At 42.5% G+C, this 20,570-nt stretch overlaps 1 protein-coding gene across 5 annotated transcripts; it reads left to right on the top strand.

Moving 5' to 3' along the window:
- Positions 1-9,271: 9,271 nt before the first annotated feature.
- LOC112226540 (COP9 signalosome complex subunit 7b) lies at positions 9,272-12,952 on the top strand. 5 transcript variants are annotated; one of them, XM_024390919.2, is made up of 7 exons: positions 9,272-9,405; positions 9,568-9,737; positions 9,921-9,996; positions 11,103-11,191; positions 11,404-11,606; positions 11,834-11,939; positions 12,430-12,952. In XM_024390919.2, the coding sequence occupies exons 2-7, from the start codon at positions 9,579-9,581 to the stop codon at positions 12,601-12,603; spliced, it is 807 nt and encodes a 268-aa protein (XP_024246687.1). In that variant the 5' UTR covers positions 9,272-9,405; positions 9,568-9,578; the 3' UTR covers positions 12,604-12,952. The 5 variants fall into 5 exon arrangements, with proteins under 5 accessions (XP_024246687.1, XP_024246686.1, XP_024246690.2 ...); XM_024390918.2 differs by having other exon boundaries at positions 9,548-9,737; XM_024390922.2 differs by having other exon boundaries at positions 9,292-9,405; positions 9,558-9,737; positions 11,834-11,974; positions 12,430-12,545.
- The last annotated feature ends 7,618 nt before the right edge of the window (positions 12,953-20,570 follow it).

Genomic DNA, 20,570 nt, shown 5'->3' with positions numbered 1-20,570 from the left:
GTGGCGACATGCATCTCTGCGTGCCTGGCAGACATCTCAGCTTGGATGTCAGCCCACCACCTCAAGCTCAACCTCAAACAAAACGGAACTGCTCTTCCTCCCGGGAAAGGCTTGCCCGCTCCAAGACCTCTCCACCACGGATGACAACTACACGGTGGCTCTTTCCCAGAGTGCAAAGAAACTTGGTGTGACCCTGGACAACACCCTGTCATTCTCTCCAAACATCAAAGCAGTGACTCCCTCCTGCAGGTTCATGCTCTACGACATCCGTAAAACACAACGTTTTCTCACATCGGAAGCTGAGTACGTCCTAATCCAGGCACTTGTTATGTCCCGTCTACACTACCGCAACTCTCTGTTGGCTGGGCTCCCCGCTTGTAGAAGTTTGTGAGTCATCAAGGACATCAACCACCCGAGCCACTGCCTGTTCACCCCACTGTCATCCAGAAGGCGAGGTCAGTACAGGTGCATCAAAGCTGGGACCGAGAGACTGAAAAACAGCTTCTATCTCAAGGCCATCAGACTGTTAAACAGCCACCACTAACATTGAGTGGCTGCTGCCAACACACTGTCAATGACACTGACTCAACTCCAGCCACTTTAATAATGGGAATTGATGGGAAATGATGTAAATATATCACTAGCCACTTTAAACAATGCTACCTTATATAATGTCACTTACCCTACATTATTCATCTCATATGCATACGTATATACTGTACTCTATATCATCGACTGCATCCTTATGTAATACATGTATCACTAGCCACTTTAACTATGCCACTTGGTTTACATACTCATCTCATATGTATATACTGTACTCGATATCATCTACTGTATCTTGCCTATGCTGCTCTGTACCATCACTCATTCATATATCCTTATGTACATATTCTTTATCCCCTTACACTGTGTATAAGACAGTAGTTTTTTGGAATTGTTAGTTAGATTACTTGTTCGTTATTACTGCATTGTCGGAACTAGAAGCACAAGCATTTAACTACACTCGCATTAACATCTGCTAACCATGTGTATGTGACAAATACATTTTTGATTTGATTTGATTTGATTTGTGCAATCAAACCCCTGCAACTTATCCAGAATGCCACTGCCCGCATGGTGTTCAACCTTCCTAAGCTCTCCCATGTTACCCCGCTCCTCCGCACACTTCACTGGCTTCCAGTCGAAGCTCGCATCATCTTCAATACCCTGGTGCTTGTCTACAGAGCAGTAAGGGGAACTGCACCTCCTTATCTTATCTTCTAATCTTATCTTATCTTCTAAAAAATATGTTTTGAGCAAAATAGTGTTTTTTAGACACAACTGCAAACTTCAAGGAGTGCTGAGGAGGTTTGAAGGTCAGAAGTGATGTCATCAGCCTCCTCCCTTGCTTGAGGAACAGTAGAGGACCAATAGAGAACAAAAGAGGAAAGGATCTCCCCTCCACTTGTGCCATGTCATGTCATGCCTGGACGACCTATTGAGATGTGCCTTTTGCGAAGTAAATCATTTGTGAAATGAGTTGAAAAGGAGACTGGAGGAGGACTTTAACAATTCGGTGGCATAAGGGTGACACTTCAGGCTGCATTGTGATAATATGCTACATTCGCCCTTTAACCTTACTCAACAGTGACCCCAGAGTTGAGCTGAGCGCACCTGTAGATCCAAGTCACTGGTCTAAGAGGGATGACAGACACAGAAGCCCCGTCTGAGTTCAATGATGAACCAGAGTATACATGTGTTACTTGGTCAAAAACGCACAATTTTCTCTGCAAATGAAAATGGTCTGATCTCCACAAAAGCCAACCAAACTGAGAGATAAGTTTTGTTTTCATACTAACAAATGGTTGCCGTGGTGAATAATCCAATAATAATTGGTAGGATGCATGAAAGGAAACATCAAAGAGTTTACCAGAATCTCTAAATGAAAATACTGGCAGATCAATAAAACGGCCTTGAAGATCTAATTGTAAATGAATATCTAAGGGACTTCTACACACTAGGCACCATTATTCATCTCAACCCAAGGCTCAAACCCAGGACCTCTGCATCTTACCAGTCAGGTCATTCCTACAATGAGCTGACCTGGCTCGTTCAATTGGCCCATTCATCCACCCTCCTATCCCCCATCAAGCTCGAGACCCTGGGTCTCGACCCCGCCCTGTGCAGCTGGGTACTGGACTTCCTGACGGGCCGCCCCCAGGTGGTGAGGGTAGGTAACAACATCTCCACCCCGCTGATCCTCAACACTGGGGCCCCACATGGGTGCGTTCTGAGCCCTCTCCTGTACTCCCTGTTCACCCACGACTGCGTGGCCATGCACGCCTCAAACTCAATCATCAAGTTTGCGGACGACACTACAGTGTAGTGTCGTCGAGACGGCCTACAGGGAGGAGGTGAGGGCCCTCGGAGTGTGGTGTCAGGAAAATAACCTCACACTCAACATTAACAAAACTAAGGAGATGATTGTGGACTTCAGGAAACAGAAGAGGGAGCACCCCCCTATCCACATCGATGGGACAGTAGTGGAGAGGGTAGTAAGTTTTAAGTTCCTCGGCATACACATCACAGGCAAACTGAATTGGTCCACCCACACAGACAGCATTGTGAAGAAGGTGCAGCAGCGCCTCTTCAACCTCAGGAGGCTGAAGAAATTTGGCTAGTCACCAAAAACACTCACAAACTTCTACAGATGCACAATCGAGAGCATCCTGTCGGGCTGTATCACCGCCTGGTACGGCAACTGCTCCGCCCACAACCGTAAGGCTCTCCAGAGGGTAGTGAGGTCTGCACAACACATCACCGGGGGCAAACTACCTGTCCTCCAGGACACCTACACCACCCGATGTCACAGGAAGGCCATAAAGATCATCAAGGACAACAACTACCCGAGCCACTGCCTGTTCACCCCGCTATCATCCAGAAGGCGAGGTCAGTACAGGTGCATCAAAGCTGGGACCGAGAGACTGAAAAACAGCTTCTATCTCAAGGCCATCAGACTGTTAAACAGCCACCACTAACATTGAGTGGCTGCTGCCAACACACTGACTCAACTAAAGCCACTTTAATAATGGGAATTGATGGAAATTGATGTAAAATATATCACTAGCCACTTTAAACAATGCTACTTAATATAATGTTTACATACCCTACATTATTCATCTCATATGTATATGTATATACTGTACTCGACACCATCTACAGCATCTTGCCTATGCCGTTCTGTACCATCACTCATTCATATATCTTTATGTACATATTCTTTATCCATTTACACTTGTGTGTATAAGGTAGTAGTTTTGGAATTGTTAGTTAGATTACTCGTTGGTTATTACTGCATTGTCGGAACTAGAAGCACAAGCATTTCGCAACACTCGCATTAACATCTGCTAACCATGTGTATGTGACAAGAAATGTGATTTGATTTGAACTATTCCACGGGTCGTTGCTGTAAATGAGAATGTGTTCTCAGTCAACTTACCTTGTAAAATAAGGGTAAAATAAAACCTCTGGTGCCTTTTCTGTCCCAAGGAAATATCACCTCATATTTAGTGTAAAATGTGGATTCAAAAGGGCTTTAAATATAAAGTTAGGTGTCCCTTTACCATAAAAACCACAAAGATTTGGATCTCAAAATAATTTTAGGCATTTTGTTTTTAGTGGATGTAGGCGTTTTTGCCATGTTATATTCATCAAATATAAGCAATTAAGACCCCTTGACTTTTTCCTCATTTTGTTACGTTACAGCCTATTCTAAAATGGATTAAATATTTTTCCCCCCTCATTAATCTGCACACAATACCCCATAATGACAAAGCAAAAACTGTTTTAAAAAAAAAACATTTTGCAAATGTATATGTATATCAAAAGAATAAACTGAAATATCACATTTACATAAGTGTTCAGGGCCTTTACTCAGTACTTTGTACTGAGCCCTGAGTCTTCTTGGGTATGACACTACAAGCTTGGCACACCTGTATTTGGGGAGTTTCTCACATTCTTCTCTGCAGATCCTCTCAACCTCTGTCAGGTTGGATGGGGAGTGTCGCTGATACTGCCACCCCCATGCTTTATCGTAGGGATGGTGCCAGGTTTCCTCCAGATGTGACGCTTGTCACAGATCTGGGGAAGGGTACCAAAACATTTCTGCAGCATTGAAGGTCCCAAAGAACACAGTGGCCTCCATCATTCATAAATGGAAGAGCTGGCAGCCCAGCCAAACTGAGCAATCTGGGGAGAACGGCCTTGGTCAGGGAGGTGACCAAGAACCCAATGGTCACCCAACAGGACAAAGACCCCTGAAAATAACATAAGTTTCACTCAATAATCATTGTTTTATAATTATTTGAAGAAATAAATGAACCTTTGATATCTTTAGAAAATCTAAATCTATCTGTATACATGCATTGTTAACACTTTGAGATATTTATGTGTATGTCCCTAACAGGGTGGAAATATCTGATGGTACAGTGCCTTGCGAAAGTATTCGGCCCCCTTGAACTTTGCGACCTTTTGCCACATTTCAGGTGCTCTGGTCAGATGAAACCAAAATTTAACTTTTTGGCAACAATGCAAAACGTTATGTTTGGCATAAAAGCAACACAGCTCATCACCCTGAACACACCATCCCCACTATCAAACATGGTGGTGGCAGCATCATGGTTTGGGCCTGCTTTTCTTCAGCAGGGACAGGGAAGATGGTTAAAATTGATGGGAAGATGGATGGAGCCAAATACAGGACCATTCTGGAAGAAAACCTGATGGAGTCTGCAAAAGACCTGAGACTGGGACGGAGATTTATCTTCCAACAAGACAATGATCCAAAACATAAAGCAAAATCTACAATGGAATGGTTCAAAAATAAACATATCCAGGTGTTAGAATGGCCAAGTCAAAGTCCAGACCTGAATCCAATCGAGAATCTGTGGAATGAACTGAAAACTGCTGTTCACAAATGCTCTCCATCCAACCTCACTGAGCTCGAGCTGTTTTGCAAGGAGGAATGGGACAAAATGTCAGTCTCTCGATGTGCAAAACTGATAGAGACATACCCCAAGCGACTTACAGCTGTAATTGCAGCAAAAGGTGGCGCTACAAAGTATTAACTTAAGGGGGCTGAATAATTTTGCACGCCCAATTTTTCAGTTTTTGATTTGTTAAAAAAGTTTGAAATATCCAATAAATGTCGTTCCACTTCATGATTGTGTCCCACTTGTTGTTGATTCTTCACAAAAAAATACAGTTTTATATCTTTATGTTTGAAGCCTGAAATGTGGCAAAAGGTCGCAAAGTTCAAGGGGGCCGAATACTTTCGCAAGGCACTGTATTAGTATTTAAGTCAGGGCTGGCTCCAGGCAGAGGTCACTTAGGAACCCCGGCAACTAGGGTCTCAACTTACTGTTGAGAGTTAGAATAGTAGAACACACAAGGTGCCATTTCAAAATGTGGTTGTGCATCAGCAGTTTTTCTCTTGTGATGTCAGTCACTGACAGTCGCTCAATTAGCCATGTCAGCTAACAATTTTTTGATTGGTAAATTAGTCAAGCCAGCTATCTAAACTTGTAGTAATCATCAATGAATACCAACCAGGCACGCAGGGCACGTGGCCAGGGACACTGACCTCCAGGAAGCCCCCATTGATTTTGTAATTCACTCTCACTCAGATATCTTTGACCCCCTTTAGAGTCGATTGACGCACCGGTGTGTCAATCTGCAATAAATGATATAACAAAAAAATCCCCATCAATATGTATCAGTTTAAGCTAGAGGTACTGTATCTTTGTTTTGTAATGATCATGGTGTTTAATCAGCTTCTTGATATGCCACACCTGTCAGGTGGATGTATTATCTTGGCAAAGGAGAAATACTCACTAACGGCGATGAAAATACATTCCTGCTCAAAATTGGCTAGCAATAAGATTTGTGTGTGTATAGAACATTTCTGGGATTTTATATTTCAGTTCATGAAACATGGGACCAACACTACATGTTGCATTCATATTTTTGTTCAGTGTTTATATATATATATATATTCAGTTTTTTTTATCTCCTAGATTTACTACAGACACTTCAAAACTTTGTTTCTTATGATATTTTTTCCACTGTCCTTTTTTCCATGTATGAATGTGTTATTCAATGCATTTCTTTGGGTTTAGTAGTCAAGGCCCTGTCCCCCAATGTCTTAGACTCTAAAGAATTAACATGGCATAAGTCATGGCAAACTGTGTAGAATTTAGGGCTGTCCCAACTAAAAACTATCTTGGTGTCCAAAAATCGTCTGTTCTTTCGATCAATCTGGAAATGTTAAACGTGTATTTTTCCATATATAGACACACCCTATGTGTTTTAATACAATTAACTATATGCATAGAGCTTGTCGGATTCTTAAAGCTTATGGTTTGATGAAATAAGACAATTGCCTCAGGATGGCGCCAGAGATCTAGATAACCAGAAACATTGTATCAACTCTTAAATTGGGTCCAGCACCGAGCTTGCGCTAGCGAACTTGCAACATTGTATAAAATGTTCTGGACACACAGAGTTTCCACGCCAGTGAGGGCCGGACAGACACAGCTGTAGCCTATTTGTGCAAGGGATAAGAAGCAGTGTTTGACTTGGGCAGTAGATCACCGGAGCTGAGTGCCGGTCCTTCAAATGTTCTACTGCTTGAGTTCCTGTTCCTCTTGAGTGATGGAAAGATTTTTCAGGTCGCTTATTATATGGGCTTACTTCTATGCGTGCGCCTCCCTTCTCAACATTGACAGGAGAGCTCCACACAAAAGACAATGAGTAAATTGACAAAACTCGTAAATGGAATGAAATAAATTAAAACTTGTTTCTCACAAGTGTAGCATAGGTTGTGCACTCTGCCAACAATGTGTCCACTCAGACAATGAGAACGGGAAGACAGGAATAATAATATTGAATGCATTAAAATAATTACAACAACTAAAGGTTAGAATATATAAAGTATAGGAATTAACGGTAAATGTAGTCTACTACTGGTGATATATGTAATGGGACATTGATATACACTAACAATTCACACAATGAAGTTATGAAACAATGAATGTGCACAAATTGGTGGGAGAGAGCAAATTCTGGAGAAAGAAGTGCATTAAGCATCTGGGACATGGTCAATCCGACTTCTGCATTCGTCATGCAGCATTTACGGTGATACGAGAAGTCAGGTTATTCATACTCCTTGCGCTTCACGGAGCAGTGCAGCGTTGTTGTCAAGGAAGTGTTTGCGTTTATACATGATGTACCGCCCCACCTACCGTCAACCAATCATGTCAATGAAGAGCCCACCGCATTGTTACAACATTTGGGAGGCGCATGGCGATATGGTAGAGCTCGATTTGGCCTCTGGAGGCTCCGCAATTGCTTCACCCCCATCATATGGAGACTCCGACCACATTTTCGGATCAAGCATAAATGGTCTTTTAGTTCAAGGCCTCCGCAATGGATTAATTAGTTCACTGAGATGGGCGCAAATATACACAGTACCAGTCAAACGTTTGAACACGCCTACTCATTCAAGGATTTTTTAAATAAAATGTAAAAAACAATTTTCTACAATAATAGTGAAAACATCAAAACTATGAAATAACACATGGAATCATTTGTCCAAGGAGAGTGGTGAAGTGCTGCATCAGATGACCTGGTCTCCACAATCACCTGACCTCAACCCACTTGAGATGGTTTGGGATGAGAGAGATGGACCGCAGGGTGAAGGAAATGCATCCAACAAGTGTTCACCATATGTGGGAACTCCTTCAGGACTGTTAGAAAAGCATTCCAGGTGAAGCTGGGTGATGCCAAGAGTATGCAAATCTGTCATCAAGGCAAAGGGTGGCTACTATGAAGAATATAAAATATATGATTCCATATTAGTTATTTCATAGTGTTGATGTCTTCACTATTATTGTACAATATAGAAAATAGTAAAAAAAAAAATAAAGAAAAACCCTTGAATGTGTAGGTGTGTCCAAACCTTTGACTGGTACTGTATATATATTTGTAACTGCTTGACTAAAACAATCTTGTTCGACCAACAGCCTAAAGACCAAACAATCCACCAGTCGACTAATTGGGGTCTGTTTCTCAAACTAGAAACTCTAATGTACTTGTCCTCTTGCTCAGTTGTGCACCGGGAGCTCCCACTCCTCTTTCTATTCTGGTTAGAGACAGTTTGCGCTGTTCTGTGAAGGGAGTAGTACACAGAATTGTACCATATCTTCACTTTCTTACAGTTTCTCGCATGGAATAGCCTTCATTTCTCAGAACAAGAATAGACTGACAAGTTTCAGAAGAAAGTTCTTTGTTTCTAGCCATTTTGAGCCTGTAATCAACCCACAAATGCTGATGCTCCAGATACTCAACTATTCTAAAGAAGGACAGTTAGATTGCTTCTTTAAATCAGCACAACCGTTTTCAGCTGTGCTAACATAATTGCAAAAGGGTTTTCTAGTGATTAATTAGCCTTTTAAAATGATAAACTTGGATTAGCTAACACAACGTGCCATTGGTACACAGGAGGGATGGTTGCTGATAATGGGAAACTGTATGTGTATGTAGATATTCCATAAATAATTTGTCATTTCCAGCTACAATAGTCATTTACAACATTAACAATGTCTACACTGTATTTCGGATCAATTTCATGTTATTTTAATGGACAAAAAAAATGTCATTTTCACATTTTCAAGTCACCCCAAACTGTTGAACGGCCCCATGGCAATATGAGTAGAATTGCATGAAATGTGTTAGAAAATTGCTACATTTTCTCTCCACCCATGGCAAAGTGTGTAGATTTGCAGAAAACGGCTTTAAAACTACAACATTTTCTCTAAGCCCCATGGCAAAATGTGTAGAATTGCAGGAAATGTACTTAAAAACTCTCCACTATCAAGAGGGGGGACCACTAAAATGTTTTGCCTGCGAGGTGCTTAGGGCCCCCAAAAGGCTAGGACCGGCCCTGATTTAAGTGCCTGAACCAATATTAATTGGTTCAATAATATGCTTGACCAATATTTTCTTAAGAAAGTCAATCATGTCATTTTTCTGATAGAATAAATAATATATATATAATTTTCCTCTAAAAAGTTATGAGGTCCAAAAGGCCCCACATTGTAGGAATGACCCAGTTGTTCGGCCAACGGTGCAAGTGGCGCCACTTCAGGCTGAGGAGTAAATTGCACACTTCCCGATGACCATAGACTGCTGACAGAGTAAGGAAACCAACACGTAATTTTGTAATGTTGATGAAATATCCCTTTAATGTCTCCTGTAAAAGCGTGTGTCATTTGCCTAGACACGCCCCCATATCTTTCTCCTGAAAACAAGTTGGCATTTAGTCAAGCAGCTCGAAACAATATTTATGACAAGATAAACAAAACCAATGTGAGTACTTACAGTAGCAAATTTCGGTTACTGCCTGGGAGCAAAATAAACTTGCTAGTCAACTTTATTGCCTTGCTGTGGTTTAATATATAAGCCAGTTTGCTAGTCAGCTAAAATGACATCGCTAACGTTAGCTAGCTAGCTCTGGCTAGCTCCTCTCAGTTTTTCCTCAGATGGCTGGAGAGCCGAAATACAGCAACCAGCTGGAGCAGTTCATGTTGCTGGCCAAAAATACGAAAGGACCCGCTTTGATTACCCTCATAAAACAATTACTGGAAGCTCCGGGGGTATATGTCTTCGGAGAGTTCCTAGAACTGCCCTGCATTCAACAGGTAACCTAGCTAACCAGCTTCTTTTTCTTCTCAAGTGGAGTGACTTGTGTATGAATGTGGAGGGCATTCGTTTTTCACTCAAATGTAGTGGCTAACCCCACAACACTAGATGTCACTGGTTTCAAGGTATGTGATTGCGTACAATGTTGTCAATTTTTCCCCAACTCACTGCTCTCTTTGTAGATGTCAAAAGGTCCCAATGAAGGCTACAGTCAACTGCTCAACATGTTTGCCTATGGCACATACCATGATTATAAAGGTAGTTGATCCTTTCATGCTTTTTTCTGCTGGTGTTATTCATGTTACACGGTAATGGTGCTACAGTATCCACGGGTTGATTTATTTACATTTTTACATTTTAGTCAATTTAGCAGACACTTCTCCAGAGTAAATAACAATTAGTGCATTCATCTTAAAAATCCTTAAAGCTGCAATATGTAACTTTTTGGGTGACTGACCAAATTCACGTAGAAATGTTTTGAACAGTCTATAGATCTGTCATTCTCATTGAAATCAAGTCAAAGAAGAGGTAGATCTGTATAATGTGTGCTATTTCTATGCTTCCTGTTCATAAGTTTGGGTTTTGCATCTATTTAATTTCTGTTTTGTGTGCCAGCTTAAAACAGCTAAAAATGAAATATTTTTGCTTATGAAAAATATTTCACAGCAGTTTAGATGGTACAATTATTATCTACACCAGGGGTCTCCAACCTTTTCTAGCATGAGAGCTACATTTTTAAGCTGCTCATTTTTGAGCTACTCATTTTTTTTCTAGCTTTCCAATAGACACAATCTTCTCTCCCCTGTGACTCTTCCCCAGGTCCTTAGTGTACAATAGAAAGTAGTGCACAATATTTTCTGGATTATATTTTTCCAGATTGTTTTCTCAGTAAAAAAAATCATTTTCAGTCTCAATTACAATTGTTCATAGAGAAAAAATGAAATTGGATGTTCTGAGTACATGTTTAAAAAATAATAATAATTCAGGTCTGGTAGAAAACATTTTGTTGCGTAATCACACTGTGCAGAGTGATTTCTGCACAGTGCATCTCTAAGTCTATTGCTTCAATCTAAGTAACATTATTTAAAAAATCCCCATCAAAATCAATCAGTTCAACCTCTACAGTATCGGTGTGCCATTTATGAATGTGGTATTCAATGTGTTTCTATGGGCTATAGTAGTAAAGGCCAAATTCAATATTTTTTCAAATGTTTTATATTTGCCTTTTTAAATTATACCTAAAGGGGTCCTACAATTCACAATTCACAGTCGTAGCAAGTACATCATCCCTCAATAATGATTTATCAGCTAAATCTATGCTAGTAGGAAAATACAATTCTTTTTGGTCCTATTTGTCTTTTCAGCATTCAAGGATACTCTACCCCCCTTGACTGAGACCCAGAAGAACAAACTAAGGCATCTGACCATTGTCAACCTGGCTGCAAACATGCAGGTCCGTACAGGACTGTCTACTGCAACAGACCCGAAGCAACCCTAAATATTGTTTGTGTATTGTATTTGTGCAGTCAGTTTGATCAAAGAAACTGAGAGCAGTAGGCTTTCTTCATATTCATGGTGTTCATTATTGGTCCAGCACCAGTTTGCAAATGTGTAATGTGCAGCATCACTCTCACACACTTCTATTCATTTTCATGGTGAGTGCAGGTGATCCCATACTCAGTGCTGCTGAAGGACCTGGAGGTGGGCAGTGTGCGTGAGCTAGAGGACTTGGTGATAGAGGCTGTGTATGCTGACGTGATCCGGGGGAAGCTGGACCAGTGCAGGCAGCAACTGGAGGTGGACGCCTGCATCGGCCGGGACATCCGCTCCCAGGGCATGGGCCGCATCGCCAGCATACTGACACAGTGGTGTGGGGGGGGGTGTCCACATATAGAAGAGTTCTGCATATTAATGTTTGAGATTATAGACCCGGTTATGAGTAGTTTTTTCCCCAACAAAAGCCATGTTAGAATGTCATTGTCTGTATCTGATGAATCATTAATATTGTATCATTAGTCCTGATTTTCTACTGTTTGTTTTATGCCTGTTTCTCTGTCCACATATAGATTCTGCTGATCTTTATGCGTGTCCACAGGTGTAGTGACTGTGAGAGCATGTCTGCGTCCATAGAGCAGGAGGTGGGCAGGGTGAGCCACTGCAGAGAGAGCCACCTCAAAGCTCTGCAGCACATCGAGACCGAGGTGAGGGAAACATTCAGAGAGGGTTGAGGTGGATGGTAAGAAAGAATAAGTGCTCCATTTTCAAGTGTGCTCTGTGGTGCATGCTTTTTAGTGTTGTCTCCCTGTCACTTTTCTGTCCTTCTTCCTCTCTTTCAGTTTAAAGGGCGTTATTGGCATGGGAAACATGTTTACATTGCAAAGCAAGTGAAATAGATATATTTTTTTACTCACACATTTTATGTCTATGTCCTATTATGTCTATATACAGTGTTGTAAAAATAGTTCAAGTACAAAAGGGAAAATAAATATTGGTTGTATTTACAATGGTTGCCCTTTTCTTGTGGCAACAGGTCACAAATATTGCTGCTGTGATTGTACACTGGTGTTTCACCCAATAGATATGGGAGTTCATCAAAATTGGATTTGTTTTTCGAATTCTTTGTGGGTCTGTGTAATCTGAGGATAATATGTGTCTCTAATATGGTCTCTGTCTCTCTCCTGTCTCGGTCAGGTGGGTAACATCCGCAGGATGATGTCAGCAACCACGTCTACGTCCACTCAGGACATGGACCCTCTGGGGGAGCAGGAGGGGGAAGGGGCCATGGCAGGCTCCGGGGCCGAGCGCAGGCAGACCCCCCTACAGATAATCTCCAAGGCCAAGAGCCTCAACAACCAGAGACACTGACCACTGTAGCCTGAGACGGGCATGTACTGTTTTATTAAGACATAGGCTGCTTAGTGGTCTGAAGGTGCTTCCACGCCTTGTCTCCTTCCTTCAGTCTGCACTGCCTTCAAACAACTGAAAGGGAGGAGACAACGAGAGTAAGACACTTTTGAGATTTATTCCATGGGTTTGTGGCCTGGACTAGGAGTCTTTTGTTTAAGGCACTATCCTTTCCCCTGTTTATAAAAAGGTTGTTTCTAATTTGTCTTTAAAAAAAATTGGGATAAAGAGAGAATGTATTTCCTGTTGAATGTGCCGATTTTTGTCATTTTATTTGCTAATAGCAAATATTAAAAGCTATGTTTTCAGATTTTGAACTGAACTTCATTATCACAAATGCAACATCACTTGAATAAGCACACAAGTTTCATCAGCATACTGCTATGTAGTTTAGGAAATATTGCTGATCTTATTAGTGTTATCCTGTCCCCCATTTAAATCTGTGATTATTCAAATGGAAACAATTTCCGGTTATGTTTTAAGAGTTCTACTAAATGTTCAAGAATGAAAGACCCGCTCCAGCCCTACACAGACGAGATGCTTTTGCTTGAGTTATTGTCTGGGGGCTGAAGTGTAAGTTTTTAGGTCTGTCTGCTGCCTTGTTGGGAACCCCTTCTCTCCCCTTCCCAGCCCTGCGTACCCCGCTGACCTAGTTTTCAATTGTTTTCTGCCTGAGACAATGGGAGAAAATGGTTTCATAACCACACACAATACCTGGGTGTTATTCAACAGGATTGTTGTTAAGGGTTCTCATTGTGGCGTGATTGTGTGTAGAGCGTTGTGCGCATCCTTTATGTAACCAACTCATGCAGCCCCCCCCAGCGAGCAGTTTCAGTACCCAACGCCCTTTCCACACACACACACACTTTGTCCTCACTCTGGGGTCTCAAAGTTATTCTTATAGAGAGATCTCAAATGTCCCTGTTGACAGCCTTTACAAAACCTTTCCTTTCTCACGCCACTTACTAACTCATTCACTTTGTGCCACTTACTAACTCATTCATGTTGTTCCACTTACTATCTCATTCACTTTGCTCCACTTACTAACTCATTCACTTTGCGCCACTTACTAACTCATTCACGTTGCTCCACTTACTAACTCATTCACGTTGCTCCACTTACTAACTCATTCACTTTGCTCCACTTACTAACTCATTCACGTTACGCCACTTACTAACTCATTCACGTTGCTCCACTTACTAACTCATTCACGTTGCTCCACTTACTAACTCATTCACGTTGCTCCACTTACTAACTCATTCACGTTGCTCCACTTACTAACTCATTCACGTTGCTCCACTTACTAACTCATTCACTTTGCGCCACTTACTAACTCATTCACGTTGCGCCACTTACTAACTCATTCACTTTGCGCCACTTACTAACTCATTCACGTTGCGCCACTTACTAACTCATTCACGTTGTGCCACTTACTAACTCATTCACTTTGCGCCACTTACTAACTCATTCACTTTGCGCCACTTACTAACTCATTCACTTTGCGCCACTTACTAACTCATTCACTTTGCTCCACTTACTAACTCATTCACTTTGCTCCACTTACTAACTCATTCACGTTGTTGGTCTTTTTTCCAAAATCCAGCATGCGTTTAGCAGAAAGGTTATGACCGTTATTAGACCCTTGCCCACTGTAGTGTCTTTGTAGGGCTTGTGTGTGTTATGTCAGCACCATGTGTAACCTCCGTTGATCCCTAGGGCAGGAACCACCACACACACATACACACCCTAAACCCAATTCTCCAAAAACTGGGTTTCTTGTCTCAATGGAGATATGGACTGGCAAAAGCAAATCCTGTCTAGGGTTCTGCAATGCACTTCTTGTGGCAGTGAGTTGTAACCCTTGTAGCCATTTGAGACTGCTGAACTGGCCGGCTAGAGGAGATGGCTCTGGTAAGTACCCTCCAAAACCTCTCCATACGATGTGGTGTCAGTCATGCCATGATTTAGCAGGACATTAATGCACTTTCAAGTTAAGCTTTCTATGGATTTGTGTGTGTTCAATTTTAAGCGTGTGACTTTGACTTGATTTAATGTTCTCTGATGTATTTCAGGTCTAGAGCAGCGGGTGTGCTGTCACAGCAAGAAGAGGCGAGAGAGGTGAGATGCCTGAACCACTTGTTTGTCTAGCTGTCCTCTCTCATTTTCCATTTAGTATCTCTCACTTTCCCTTCTAAGACTGCTGACCTCTCTCATTTTCCATTTAGTATCTCTCACTTTCCCTTCTAAGACTGCTGACCTCTCTCATTTTCCATTTAGTATCTCTCACTCTCCCTTCTAAGACTGCTGACCTCTCTCATTTTCCATTTAGTATCTCTCACTTTCCCTTCTAAGACTGCTGACCTCTCTCATTTTACATTTAGTATCTCTCACTTTCCCTTCTAAGACTGCTGACCTCTCTCATTTTCCATTTAGTATCTCTCACTTTCCCTTCTAAGACTGCTGACCTCTCTCATTTTACATTTAGTATCTCTCACTTTCCCTTCTAAGACTGCTGACCTCTCTCATTTTACATTTAGTATCTCTCACTTTCCCTTCTAAGACTGCTGACCTCTCTCATTTTACATTTAGTATCTCTCACTTTCCCTTCTAAGACTGCTGACCTCTCATTTTCCATTTAGTATCTCTCACTTTCCCTTCTAAGACTGCTGACCTCTCTCATTTTACATTTAGTATCTCTCACTTTCCCTTCTAAGACTGCTGACCTCTCCCTTCTTCAACCTTGCTTGCTGGTCTAGCTCTGTGTGGTCAGTGCCACTGAGACTGGTAAAAGAGGTGTAATACTGAGCGATAGACTGTCAAAAAGAAAGGGGGGGCTTCAGTACACTATGCCCACTCGAGGGGGAGGGATGGGAGGAGCGAGTGAGCGGAGGCCAGATTAATCAAAGGACATCAAAGGGGATGGAGGGATAGGATGAAAGCGTGCCGACCGTTTGTCCCATGCCATCCTGCTCTGCCTGAGCTGGCTTACAGATCTCAAGGCCATTGTGCCACGCGGGTGCATGGAGGGGGCTGGGACACGACACACATACACACTACAGTACCAATACAACACTACAAACTTAGAAACAACACAGACTCACCATACCAGGGCTGCTAATTAGCAGGGACCTCACGACACGATATTAGATTTGTGTGTGTTGGGTATATGTTGGGAAATTGTAAGATAGAAACAAGCATTTTGCTACACCCGCAATAACATCTGCTTAACACGTATGTGACCAATACAATTTGATTTGATTTATCACGATACTTAGGTGCCAATACTATATTTATTGCGATTCTCACGATTCTATTTGATATTGCGGTTTGATGTTCCAAATATATTGCTCACTATATGTCAGCTGCAGAGAGGGAGACGAGAGAGAATGAGTTTTGATCAGTCATAATATCGTCCAAAATAATATTACGATATGTGACTGTTTTGATTCCCCCCCCAGTCACTACACACACTCACACACAAAGTACTGAGAGCGGAAATTAGCGCTTTCTCCTCTTACACTTATTTACTGTCGGTCTCCTTTTTTCCTCCTCTCTCTCTTTCCATCCCCCAATGTGTGTCTCTCTCACACACCCGTTCTCTCTGTTATGCCGCAACTTGAAAGCACAGCCCTCTGATGTTGCCAAAGTCGGCCACTCACTCAAACTGCAGCACAGCCACTCATACACACAGTCACACACACTTCACACAGCCAAATCCACAAATGTGTATATATAGTCTATTTCGGACACACCTGTTGCTGACAGGTGTAAAATCTAGCACACAGCCATGCAATCTCCATAGACAAACATTGACAGTAGAATGGCCTCACTGAAAAGCTCAATGACTCTCAACGTAGCACTGTCATAGGATGCCACCTTTCCAACAAGTTAGTTTGTCAAATGTCTGCCCTGCTAGAGCTGCCCCGGTCAACTGTAAGGGCTGTTATTGTTAAGTGGAAAAGTCTAGGAGCAACAACGGCTCAGCCGCGAAGTGGTAGGCCACACAAGCTCACAGAACAGGACCGCTGAAGCTGGTAGCGCATAAAAATCATATGTCCTCAGTTGCAACACTCACTACCAAGTTCCAAACTGCCTCTGGAAGGGGCGGCAGTGTAGCCTAGTGGTTAGAGCATTGGACTAGTAACCGAAAGGTTGCAAGTTCAAATCCCAGAGCTGACAAGGTACAAAATCTGTCGTTCTGCCCTTGAACAGGCAGTTAACCCACTGTTCCTAGGCCGTCATTGAAAATAAGAATTTGTTCTTAACCTAGTAAAATAAAGGTTAAAAAAAAAAAGTTAAAAAAGCAACATCAGCACAAGAACTGTTCGTCGGGAGCTTCATGAAATGGGTTTCTATGGCCGAGCAGCCGCACACAAGCCTAAGATCACCATGCGCAATGCCAAACATCAACTGGAGTGATGTATAGCTTGCCGCCATTGGACTCTGGAGCATTGGAAACACGTTCTCTGGAGTGATTAATCACTCTTCGCCATCTGGCAGTCCGACTGACGAATCTGGGTTTGGCGGATGCCAGGAGAACGCTACCTGCCCGAAGAATAATGGTCTGGGGCTGTTTTTCATGGTTTGGGCTAGGCCCCTTAGTTCCAGTGAAGGGAAATCTTAATGCTACAGCATACAATGACATTCTAGAAGATTCTGTGCTTCCAACGTTGTGGCAACAGTTTGGGGAAGGTCCTTTCCTGTTTCATCATGATAATGCCCCTGTGCACAAATCGAGGCCCATACAGAAATGGTTGTCTCGATCAGTGTGGAATAACTTGACTGGCCTACACAGAGCCCTGACGTCATCCGCATCGAACACCTTTGGGATGAATTGGAATGCTGACTGCAAGCCAGGCCTAACCGCCCAACATCAGTGCCGACCTCACTAATGCTTTTGTGGCTGAATTGGAAGCAAGTTCCAACATCTAGTGGAAAGCCTTCCCAGACGAGTGGAGGCTGTTATAGAAACAAATGTGAACCAACTCCATATTAATGCCCATGATTTTGGAATTAGATGTTCAATGAGAAGCTGTCCACATACAGTTCTTTTGGAAAATATTCAGACTCCTTGACATTTTCCACGTTTGGTTTACGTTACAGCCTTATTAAAAAAATATATAAATATATATAGTTTTTATCCCTCAGTCTACACACAATACCCCATGATGACAAAGCGAAAACAGGTTTCTAGATTTGTTTTGCAAAATTACAAAAAATTACAAAAAGTCTGAAATATCACATTTATATAAGTTTTCAGACCCTTTACTCAGTACTTTGTTGTGAAGCACCTTTGGCAGCGATTACAGGCTTGGGTCTTGGGTATGATGCTACAAGCTTGGCACACCTGTATTTGTGGAGTTTCTCCCATTCTTCTCTGCAGATCCTCTCACGCTCTGGCTGGTCTTCAGAGATGTTTGATCGGGTTCAAGTCTGGGCTCTGATTGGGCCACTCAAGGACATTCAGAGACTTGTCCCGAAGCCACTCCTGCATTGTCTTGGTTGTGTGCTTAGGGTCGTGGTCCTGTTGGAAGGTGAACCATCACCCCAGTCTGAAGTCCTGAGCGCTCTGGAGAAGATTTTTATCAATGATATCTCTGTACTTTGCTCCGTTCATCTTTTCCTCGATCCTGACTCGTCTCCAAGTCCTTGCTGCAGAAAAACATCCCCACAGCATGGTGCTGCCACCACCATGCTTCACTGTAAGGATGGTGCCAAGTTTCCTCCAGGCGTGATGCTTGGCATTCAGACCAAAGAGTTCAATCTCGGTTTCATCAGACCAGAGAATGTTGTTTCTCATGGTCTGAGTCCTTTAGGTGCCTTTTGGCAAACTCCAAGTGGGCTGTCGTGCCTTTTTTAATGAGTGGCTTCCATCTGGCCGCTGTACTATAAAGGCGTGATTGGTGGAGGGCTGCAGAGATGGTTGTCCTTCTGGAAGTTTCTCCCATCTTCACAGAGGAACTCTGGAGTTCTGTCAGAGTGACCATTGTGTTTTTGGTCATCTCCCTAACCAAGGCCCTTCTCCCCTGATTGCTCAGTTTGGCCAGGCGGCCAGCTTTAGGAAGAGTCTTGGTGGTTCCAAACTTCTTCCATTTTAAGATTGATGGAGGCCACTGTGTTCTTGAACCTTCAATGCTGCAGACATTTTTGGTCCTTGTCCGCAGATCTGTGCCTCGACACAATCCTGTCTCGAAGTTATATTCTAACCAAATTCAATTGCTAACATTTTGAAAAACCTGTTTTGGCTTTGTCATTATGGGGTATTGTGTTTAGATCGATGAGGAAGAAAATACATCTGATCCATATTAGAATAAGGCTGTAACGTAACAATGTGGATAAAGGGAAGGGTTTGTTAGCAGTGTGAACCCTGCCGTCAGCATTGGCCTGTGGGGAGGGCTGCAGCGGCACACTTTGATGCTGTCCTGCTACTGTTGGAGCCGCGCTGCGTTTCATCGTTCAGCCGCTCACTTGGCTTAAAGATGACTCCAATTTGCGTCCCTCTTTTGGCTTACTGGCGCTTTGTATCTAGACCTCGTTTTATGTGGACGTCTAGCTAGTGTGTGACCATAGACCACGTTCTCTCCACTAACAGTCTGTGTATGGGTGTACAGAACATTGTGTCTGTGTTGGTGGTATGGTCTTCTGTGGTCGCCGTTAGTGTCACATTTTGTTGTCGGTTCTACAGAAGTCTCAAGAACCTGGGTGATGGGTGTCTGAACAACTTGTGATTTTCAGAGGAAAATGAAAACTTAACACAGATCCAACTTGGAAGTCACTTTGTCTAGAACCAAGGTCTGTGTTCTCCTCTTGACCTCTATTTGACTTATTTGTAAAACCTTATAGATTGGGTTAGGAGTCTTTCCTGGCCATGTGACCTGGAAGTCACTTTGTCTAGAACCAAGGTCTGTGTTCTCCTCTTGACCTCTATTTGACTTATTTGTAAAACCTTATAGATTGGGTTAGGAGTCTTTCCTGGCCATGTGACCTGGAAGTCACTTTGTCTAGAACCAAGGTCTGTGTTCTCCTCTTGACCTCTATTTGACTTATTTGTAAAACCTTATAGATTGGGTTAGGAGTCTTTCCTGGCCATGTGACCTGCGCAGGAAAAAAAACTCTGGTTCTTCTATTACAATATGCGTTAGTTCCTCTAGAAAATAACAGGTGCAAACATTTTGTCTAGTACAAATTAAGCCAGGTTGCCCTGAAGTTGGGGTTCAGTTCAAACCCACATTGCATTAAAAATGAAGATGCATACACCTTTTCCTGTTCCCAGATAGAATAGCAGAACGGTTCACAGTAGAGTAGATGTATTCATAAACTGCCCTCACAGATATTGGCCTACTAGTTTTTAGAATAAGGTGTGTGTGTGTGTACACAGGTAGTAGTTATGTTAGTAACAAAGATTTGGTTTGATTTAAATCTGGTCTTAATTACATACCGACAACACATCAAAGAAGAGTCTTCATAACGATCAATGCTGTTTTGGTTACTCATGCTGGAGCTGCAATGCATAGACATACAGCAAAAAGTTACCAAGATTGAAAACTTTTCAATTGAAACCTACTGGTTTGCTACTATAAGACACAACTTATGATGACCACCATTCTTATAATGTATCTTTATATAACGATTGGTGAGTTCATCTGAGAAAGACAAAAGTGATGTGAACTGACAATATTTTAATGGGGGGGATAAAGGGCTGTAAGTGATCAATGGGGGCGGTGTCCGAGTGATTCCCGGGGGACGGCTTTGAAGTGGGCATCCTCTGAGAGACATCGAGCACAATGCCCTCTTTGACGGGCAGGGAGAATGGCAGACGCTCCTCTCTCTCTTCTCACTGTCCCTCCCCCATCTCTCTGCCCTCCCCGCTTTCTCTCATCTCTCTGTCCATGTTCTCTCTCTCTTTCTTCCTCTCATCTCTCCGTCCC

Source organism: Oncorhynchus tshawytscha, linkage group LG28 (assembly GCF_018296145.1).
Source record: "Oncorhynchus tshawytscha isolate Ot180627B linkage group LG28, Otsh_v2.0, whole genome shotgun sequence".
In the NCBI taxonomy this organism is placed as follows: Eukaryota; Metazoa; Chordata; class Actinopteri; order Salmoniformes; family Salmonidae; genus Oncorhynchus; species Oncorhynchus tshawytscha.
The sequence above is the reverse complement of the archived record's forward strand: the minus strand, read 5'-3'. Positions and strand labels throughout refer to the sequence as shown.

Bases quoted from the DNA above. Each gene is read 5' to 3' on its own strand.
- LOC112226540 (XM_024390919.2), top strand. From the start codon at position 9,579: ATGGCTGGAGAGCCGAAATACAGCAACCAGCTGGAGCAGTTCATGTTG. The intron at 11,192-11,403 runs GTCCGTACAGGA...TGGTGAGTGCAG, and splicing joins ACCTGGCTGCAAACATGCAG to GTGATCCCATACTCAGTGCT. The intron at 11,940-12,429 runs GTGAGGGAAACA...TGTCTCGGTCAG, and splicing joins TGCAGCACATCGAGACCGAG to GTGGGTAACATCCGCAGGAT.